Source organism: Mustela putorius, unplaced genomic scaffold (genome assembly GCF_011764305.1).
Source record: "Mustela putorius furo isolate JIRA1106 unplaced genomic scaffold, ASM1176430v1.1 tig00000580_pilon_pilon_pilon, whole genome shotgun sequence".
Lineage (NCBI taxonomy): Eukaryota > Metazoa > Chordata > Mammalia > Carnivora > Mustelidae > Mustela > Mustela putorius.
Genome location: NW_025421423.1, coordinates 8,861,411 through 8,871,212, shown reverse-complemented (window position 1 = coordinate 8,871,212; position 9,802 = coordinate 8,861,411). Strand labels below are relative to the sequence as shown.

The following is a 9,802-nucleotide window of genomic DNA, read 5'->3' as shown; positions in this document are numbered from 1 at the left end:
CTATATATTTCTTCTTTTAGTGAGTTCTATCCTTTTTCCACTTTAATGTGTGAAAATCTTGAAGTAATCTTTGGGGCTTCTTTTCTTCTGTCGCCCACATCCAGTCCTTCAGGAAATCTTGTTGACTCTGCCTTGTCAGTGTATCCAGAATTAGACTGTTGCTCACCTTTCTCTATACCTATTACTCTGGCCTGGGGCTAAAATTACTACAATGGATTTCCAAAGTCTTCCTGACTCTAAAATTATCCCCTGTAGACTGATCTTAACACAACATGCAGATGACATTATGACATTTTAAGAAAATTTTTAATAATACTGTTGTATTCAAATGCAATTCACATCTTAAAGGAGAGAGCTGTGGATGCCAAATTAGGGTCTCAAATTGAGCTTTTCTGACTTTAGATTCTAGGAACATTCTGCTGTGATTGTCCTTTACTGATAAGAGGTCTTGCTAAAGTGATAAGGTTTTTTTTTTTTTTTTAAACACCTAAGCATATTTAAATCACCTTTAAAATATCTCATCCCTCTAAATAAACATATTTAGAATATGCTTTTCAGGCATGCCTGGCGGGTTAAGTTGGTAGAGCATGCGACTCTTCTCTTGGGGTTGTAAGTTTGAGTCTATGTTGGGTGTAGAGATTACTTAAAAATAAAATCTTTAGGGGTGCCTGGGTGGCTCAGTGGGTTAAGCTGCTGCCTTCGGCTCAGGTCATGATCTTGGGGTTCTGGGATCGAGTCCTGCATTGGGCACCCTGCTCAGCAGGGAGCCTGCTTCCCTTCCTCTCTCTCTGCCTGCCTCTCTGCCTACTTGTGATCTCTCTCTCTCTGTCAAATAAATAAAATCTTTAAAAAAAATAAAATAAAATCTTTTAAAAAAGAATATATTTTTCAAATTAAATTGATGAATTTGTTTTTTACTTTTTCTCTATACGAATGAAAGCTGCAGTAAACAAAACAGAATGAAACCTTGCATTTAAACAGCTTTTGTTTCAACAGAGTCTCAGGGGTTTTGCACTCAAACTTTTCACATCATTAAACAGATTCTTTCCTGGTACTTCGTAACAAAGCTCTGGCAGACAACACATATTTTCCCTAAATTCTGATCAATTCTGATATGGGGTATTCTATGCCTTTGGCATTTAACACATCTCTCCCCTCTCTGCCCCAATTCTAAAGGCATTGAGTAATAGGGTTCAGTCTCTTCTATTTAATGCTCTGAATCAGAATTCTCATCATTCTCATATGATAACAATGACTGGGTCTTATAAAACATACAGATGAACAGATATCTTCTCTGGAAATGCTTTTTTTTTTCTTTCCAGATTTTATTTAAATTCGTGTAAGTTAACATGTAGAGTTAATTTCAGGGATAGAATTTAGTAATTCATCACTCGCATGTAACACCCCACGCTCATTACCAGGGTCCTCCTTAATGCCCATCACCCACTTAACCCATCCCTCCACCCACCTCCCCTCTAGCTACCCTCAGTTTGTTTGCTATAATTAAGAGTCCATTATGGAGAGATCTCTTCCCCTGGAAATTCTGACTTGATGGATTTAGATTGAGCATGAAGATGGTATTTTAGACCTTCATTTTTAGAATTGTTCAGTAAAGGTTCACGATGACTTAAAACAAGTAAAGTAACACAGGTATTAGTATATTCTTCAGTTATGGGAAATAACTGAAATGAAAATAAAAGGCCACATTAGAAATCATATATAATCTTATTGATCTAAAAAAAAAAAAAAAAGAGGGCGCCTGGGTCATGATCTCAGGGTCCTGGGATTGAGTCCCGCATCGGGTTCTCTGCTCAGCAGGGAGCCTGCTTCCTCCTCTCTCTCTGCCTGCCTCTCTGCCTACTTGTGTTCTCTGTCAAATAAATAAATAAAATCTTTTAAAAAAAAAAAGAAAGAAAAAAAAGCCTTTAATCAGACAGACATCTAGAAATCTAGTGGTACAGGTTAAGTTTCCATTTACTGGGTAATTGCAAAGAAAAGTGTTTCCTTTGAGCTCACATGAATATATTTAAAAGAGTACACGGGTGTGGGTCCCAGTGAGATGTTCCTTCAGAACTTGGAATCAGGATTGCTCTCTGAAAGTTAAAATAGTAAGGTTTCTGCAAAGAGCTGAAGTTACTCATCTGTTGAAATTAAGTACCTGTGTGAGTGAAACATCCAAGGACACTGAATATGAATACCACAAAATATAAACTTCATGTTACCTCAGAGAAGTAGGACTGGAATATGATGCAGTTTTGTAAGCTTCATTCCAATGTTTTAGCAGTGGAGGCTGCTCATCATGGAATATAGAACAATGTAGGAGTAATCAAAATACACTTCTAGATTACACACAGTTCCAGTTTAAGAAGACCACACACAAAACGTACTTGAGCCATGCTGAAGTTTACTCAGTCCTGATTCTAGTTGTTGAGACAAGATGACTCTTGCAAAAGGCCCTAAAATCTGAGGACCTTCTCTAGGCCTATGGTGATCCAACCAGGTGGGATGAGGCCATTTTATTGGGTTTTGCCTGTGGACAGCTGGTTGGCTTACTTCACAGGCAACAATTAGGTAATCCATATTCCTCAGAAACAGTGATAGACAAAAGTTAATGACAACATCATATGCCTGCTGGAACTAATGAGATATAAGACTTTAATGTTAATACCTCATTTATAGATTTTCTTTTCACCCATATAAACAGATAAGATTACTATAAATAGGCTCAATGTTCTGATGATTTGAAATCAGTGTTTGTTGTAAACAATTACAGAGATTGGGTAGGTAATAGGGTTAACATTCCTTCCTCCTCTTCAACCAAATAACAGCATCACAATGTAGTTGTTGTCTGGTAGTAAAATGTATAAATAAGGATGAAAATCAGAATAACTATGCTGCTTTTATTTATGATACAGATTCCCAATTCCCACCTTTGGAGAGATTCTGAATTAATAGCATTGGGCATCTATTATCTGAGAAAGAAAAAAGTTATATTTACTCTATATACTAACAGTGCTTGTATAAAGAACCAACACAGTTCCTGCTCTGAATTTTTTCCCCCAAGTTTCCATCTTCGACCCATTCACTCTAAACTGAATAGTTCCTTACAAACTCTGACTTGCTCAGGTAAGGACCTTCTGCAATAATTACCTATAATTGTTCCACCTTCTCTAAATCTAAAACTCAAGGAGATTATATCTGGGCTAGTAAGAGTCAGTTATTCCATATAATAAAGTCATCAGCCACATATGTCCATAAAATACCTCCTTTATGAAGAGGAAAGGAAGTTATGTGTACACATTGGCTCCAGTGAAGGTGGAAAAGACAGAAAAACTCATCAATATGCAATATTAGTAAAATTATAATTTATGTAATTTTGCTCTCATATAATAAATATATCCAAGAATGTTTTCCCACAGTATGTGTATACATTCATAAATAATTTATTTTGCAGTGTAATCTCTACAAGGTAGGAATCTTCTTTATCAGCCTTAAGGGGTCAATTTCGTATACTCCAAATAGTAACATGTACGTGTATGTATTGATGAATTCACTGAGAGATTCAAAGTTTAATATGAGAATATTCTGACCTTATTACCATAGATATTTCAAGATGTCCCAAAAGTTATTTCTTTACTCCACTTCAAATGCAGGATTACAATTGTACATATCCTTGTTATGTTATCTTTGTATGTAAATAGACATTTATTCTTCCCCCACATACACATTCATCCCAAATAAACAAGATCACTCATGCTATATTTCATCAAATCTAAAACCATATTTTTCACATTTGAACATTCAGAAACTAGGAAAAGTTCTAAAATTGATAGTGTTTTGGTTTTATGAATTATGATATATTATTCCTTGAATTGTAAGGACACAGGAAAAAAAAAACGTTTCTTCATAAATTCAGATGTAATTGCAGATCATGTAAGGAGAAATTATTTCAAAATTTACCGCTTAAAATTTTACACTCTTGGTGTATTATTATTGCCATAGAGATGCTGGAGTTGACTCTTAGATGTATAGCAAGTCAAATAGGAAACAATAAGAAATTGTATCACTTCAATGTTATATTAATATTCAATAAATGTTAAATGCTTACTGGAAACAATTCATTCTGCTTAAATGATTCATTAATTTCAGCAGTTTTATTTACAAGATATATCAAGATTTTGAACTTAATGTTGAACTATCAAAATTGAGTATTTCCAAGGTTTGGTTTATACTAACTATGTTGCAGCTTTCTGGAAAATCTTGGAGATTATTCAGATGAGTGTGCTTGCTCCAATATTATTGAGGGCAGAAATTAACACAGTACCAAAAGGATTTCTAATTAGCAGTTTTTTCACAGCTGCTTTTACCTCTTTGTTCCGTAAACTATAGATGATAGGATTCAACATGGGGGTTAATGCACCATATACCAAAGCTATAAATTTATCTATTTCCTGTGAATCTACAGCTGAGGGCTTCAGGTACATGGAGAGAGTTGTCCCATAGAATAAAACCACCACAGTCAGGTGGGCTGCACATGTTGAAAAGGCTTTGCTTCGACCATCCACTGAGCTGATTCTTAGGATGTTGGAGAGAATGAATGCATAAGATATACAAATGAGAAGCATTGTCATAGGAAGGATAAGTATGGTGATCACCAGCATCATTAATTCCACCACGGAGGTGTCCACACATACCAGTTTCAAGACAGCCAGAATTTCACAAGCAAAATGATTGATTGTGTTATGACCACACAGAGGGAGCCCCAGCACAGATACTGTTTCCACCAGGGTGGTGAGGCAGCCAGTCACCCAGGAGCCAGCTGCAATCCACACACAGACACTCTTGTTCATGATGATGGGGTACCTCAGGGGGTTGCAGATGGCCACATACCGGTCATATGCCATCATGGACAGGAGCACACACTCAGTGGAGCCCATGGCAAGAGAAAAGTACATCTGAGCAGCACACCCTAAGAATGAGATGGTGTTTTCCCCTGAAACAAAGTTTTCCAGCATTGGAATGAAAGCAGAAGAGGTGTACCAGATGTCTAAAAGGGAGAGGTTGCTGAGGAAAAAGTACATGGGTTTGTGTAGGTGGGAATTCAGGACAGAGATGGAGATCAGAATTACATTACCCAGCAGGGTGATCAGGTACATCAGCAAGCACAGCACAAATACAATGACCTCAACTTTGGGGTAGTGGGAAAATCCCAGGAAGAAAAAATATGTTACAGGTGTCGAATTTGCCTGGAACATTTTATTATGTCACATTCATTTGTGTATATGCATAGAAGAATTAACATCACATATTATATATAAAACATAGGATCATCTCCCTTCATATTTTCTGATATATTTTCTCTTCATATGAACTTGTGGTCTATGCTATAGATTTGTAATCTATATAGTTAAATCCTTCTCTAGCTTGGTGATAGTGTTAGTAATATATGTTTGAAGGAATTTATCATTAATTAGGAAAATTTCAAGCGTGAAGTCAACTGATAAATCTTCAAGCTGTTACTTTTGATTCAGTATTTTTTTTGGCAGTGTTGGGAAGGGAGGGGTTTATTTCATAAACATCATGAGAGGTTAAGGAAAGAATCCTATGCATTCTTTTTTTTTTTTTTTCTGAAACCACATTTTTAACTGATCTATGGGTAAGTCATCCATTTACCTGAACCATTGGAATGATTTTCTTCCCCTAGTTTGGTAACAGCCTTCTTAACTTAGGAGCTGTTCTGCTTTCCAAGCTCATCATTTCTTCTGTCACACCTAGAGCTCTGTCCAAAATAATCTGGGAGATTCAATGAGAAAAAAAAAATTATAGATTTCTGCAGTCACAGATTAATTAACTGAAAGCCTTGGACTTTCAACACAGGTCTGCAGTTTCCATCTCAGAGCCAGGATAATGATGACAGATAGTCACAGGGTGGTAGACATATATGGAAATTTCTTTTATAAAGCTGGAGTTGCCCTGGTGTTTGTGTTCCAGAACCATCCGCCAAAGAACCAGCTATTGGCACTGTAAGGCAATTTAAGTTTTTTGTTGTTTGTGAGAAGTTTCCAATTCATACAACAAATTAAAATTAGAAATCTATTTGTGCAGTATTAAAATTCTGAAACCCCAGGGATAATGTCCCATAGATCCAATTATAGTCAGTAGCTTGTCTGTTCTAATTGCAGTGTTATTCAAACAAGAAATGAATGTGTTCCTGTCTACACTCTCTTTGGGAAGGTGAACTTTGCTCTATTTCTGATTGTCTTGTAGAATCAATCAAGCTGGCTAATTTAAATAAAGTTAATGGGAATAAATATTGTTGGCGGTTTCTCCTTTAGACTGAAGTAGGATTTCATAATATGGATAATATGAAGTTACACTTGATGTGGAGTCCACCGAAGATGGAAGAAGGAATGCTTAAATAATTCTTCCATTGCTCATCATAGCTCAAAGATAAGATGGGATCTTTTATCCATTTAGAGTTTATCTTTGTGTATAGCGCAAGAGGATGGTCGAGTTTCATTCTTTTGTATGGAGCTATCCAATTTTCCCAGCACCATTTATTGAAGAGACTCTCCTTTTTTCATTGAGTATTTTTTCCTGATTTGTCGAAGATTAGTTGACTGTAGAGTTGAAGGTCCATATTTGGGGTCTCTATTCTGTTCCATTGACCTATGTGTCTGTTTTTGTGCCAGTACCATACTGTTTTGGTGATCACAGTTTTGTAATGTAGCTTGAAATCCGGCAACATGATGCCCCCAGCTTTGTTTATCTTTTTCAACATTTCCTTGGCAATTAGGGCCTTTTCTGGTTCTATACATATTTTAGGGCTGTTTGTTCCAGTATTTTGAAATATGCTGTTAGTATTTTGATAGGGATGGTGTTGAACATATAGATTTCTCTGGGCAGCAGAGACATTTTACAATGTTTATTCTTCTGAGCCATAAGCAAACAAACTGAAGGTTTGGGAGGTGGGGGAATGGGCTACCCTGTAGTGGGTATTAAGGAGCGCACAGATTGCATGGGGCACTGGGTGTTATATACAAACAATGAATCATGGAACACTACATATAAAACTAATGATGTACTGTATGATGACTAACATAAAATTAATAATTTTACATAATAAAAAAAGCCAAAGATGAGATTAAATGTTCTTCATGCAACATGAAGGGCCAACTTGTTTAAAGAACACTCCTTTCAAGGTAGAACCATTTTGAGAAGATAGCTTCACTATATAAAGGCATCAAGATCCTTCAGAAATCCAGTGACTACTCTATTTATTTGAACAGCTTTTCTAATCTCTGTTCACAGTTTTCTGTTTTCTGAGTGAGAGACAAATGGTGAATAGTGCATGGTGGTGTGGAGAAGACTTGCTGCCAGTTTCATCACTGTGCAATTATGATTGGATGCCTTATTTTTTAGTAACAGATTGTAATCATGACTCTTACTAAACTACTTATATCACATCGCATATGTTTTCATTCTCAGAGAAGTTTATAAATTTGAACTATTTCCAAGATTGGAAAAAAAAAAAAAACACCACAACAGAAATCCCCCCTCACTGTTTGGTTTATTACAAACAGAATGTAGCCTTGAGGTTTTCTCTTTACTCTGCCCCCACAGGGATGTAACCTTGAAGGCTCTGGATGACTCTGATCTTTAACTGCAGGACAACTTGGTACACAGGAAAGGTGAAGTAAGGTTTTTGTGCTACAAATACATCCCACTTCACCATTTCCTTTTTGTCATCTAGGGCAAGTTGGTGGTCCTTATTGAGATTCAGCTTATTTGTAAAAGAGCAATGATAGTATTTCTTTATCAGGGTTGTTATGAGGAGTAGAGATATTTTATGTAAAGCAACTTACATAGTATCTAATATATAGTAGGTACTTAAAAATTTTAGATTTTCTCTCTTTTACAGTTTTCTGTTTGTTTCTTGAATCCTCTTCCTTTCTTGTATTTACTTACCCTCCTCACTGTCTCCTTCCTTGTTTGACTACAGCAATGTTCTTGCCTTTCTCCTCTCATTTAGACAGGATTCACTGCAGCCATAATACAAGTGGCTGAAGCAAAAGAAAGAAGAGGCTGACATCTGGCCCCAGAGTCCCATTTCCCTCTGAATTCCTTTATCCAATACAATTCCCAGCTTACTTGTTCGATTTCTGTAGGCCAACGCTTATGAGGCTGTAAATAAATAATTTAGGCTGGCCTCATCATGCCTAGAAGAGAACTGCATTTTAGGGCTTCCCCACAAAGATTTAGAGGGAAGCAGTGACTAAGACTGAGGAAGGTTGCTGATCTGACTGCCCCGCTATGTATAAAACACCAAACCACACTTCGGCTTTGGAGATACCTCAAAGCACACTGAGAAGAAAAAAAAAATCTGAACCTCCATGGAAAAATTCAAACCCTATTTATGATAAAATAAAATACCCTCAGCAAGCTAGCAATAAAAAGATACTTCTACAAGAACATCAGCAAGATGGTGGAATAGTAGTTTTAAGAGCTTGTTCTCTCACAGAAACATAAGCTTGAACAACTATCCACAAATGAAAATAACTTTACAAGAGCTAAGGATTTCAGATTAGAGATTATGGACTGGAAAATATTTCCAGATCTCCACTGAAACCCAGCCCGGAAATAAGGAAAGACACATTGAAGAGGGTAAGAACAACATGTTCACATCACCCATGTCATCCTTTCCTCAAGCCTGAACAGTGCAATGCATGAAGACACTCTAGGGGGAGAAAGAATGAAGTAGTATCCAACTTTACTGTGAACCCCAGCACAGCCCACCCAGGCTGGCACTTATGTCCTAGGGCTCCAAGCTCAGTCCCCAGAACAATACTCCTGGCCACCACAGTACTAGGTCAGGCCCTGAGGCCCCAGGCTGAATGCCTGCTCTTGTGAACCTAGCTTCCATGTCTACCTCAGTGTCGGGCAGGCAGCTGTAGTCCCAATCTATAGGCCAGCTCCCAATGATTATCACAACAGATGCAGAAAAAAAAAAAGTGATAAAAATTGAATACCATTTCATGATAAAAATTCTCAAGAAACTATAAAGTGTGTACTTCAATATAACAAAGGCCACATGTGACAAGTCCACAGCTAACTTCATATTCAATAGTGAAAGCCTGAAAGCTTTTCCTCAATGACCAGGAACAAGACAAGGGTGCCCACTCTTGCCATTTCTATTCAATATAGTACTGGAGGTCATAGCAAGAGCAGTTAGATAAGAAAAAAGAAGTATAAGACACCCAAACCATAAAGGAAGAATGAAAATTGTCTGTGTTTGCAGATGACATTTTCTTATATATAGAAAACCCTTAAGACTCCAAAAGACTGTTAGAACTGATAAACACAATCAGTAAAGCAGGATACAAAATCAATGTACAAAAGTCTGTTGCATTTCTATACATAATAATGAACTACCAGAAAGTGATATGAATAAAACAATCCCACTTATAATAGCTTTAAAAATAATAAAATAGGAATAAATTTAACCAAGGAGGTGAAATATATGTACACTAAAAATTAAAGAGATTGATTAGAGAAATTGAAGAAGATGCAGATAAATGAAAAGATATCCACACTCATGGATTGGAAGAATTAGTATTGTTCAAGTGTCCATACCACCCAAAGCAATCTATAGGTTCAGTGAAATCCCTATTAAAATCCCAATGGCATTTTTCATAGAAATAGAAAAAAAAATCCTAAAATTTCGATGGAACCACAAAAGATCTCAAATAGCCAAACCAATCTTGAGAAAGAGCAAAGCTAGAAACATTATATTCCATAAATT

At 36.6% G+C, this 9,802-nt stretch overlaps 1 protein-coding gene across 1 annotated transcript; it reads right to left on the bottom strand.

Moving 5' to 3' along the window:
- Positions 1-4,271: 4,271 nt before the first annotated feature.
- On the bottom strand, positions 4,272-5,270 carry LOC101672582 (olfactory receptor 13F1-like). The gene is given in 1 exon segment (XM_004747892.2): positions 4,272-5,270. A coding segment is annotated over 1 exon segment (999 nt).
- Positions 5,271-9,802: the final 4,532 nt, after the last annotated feature.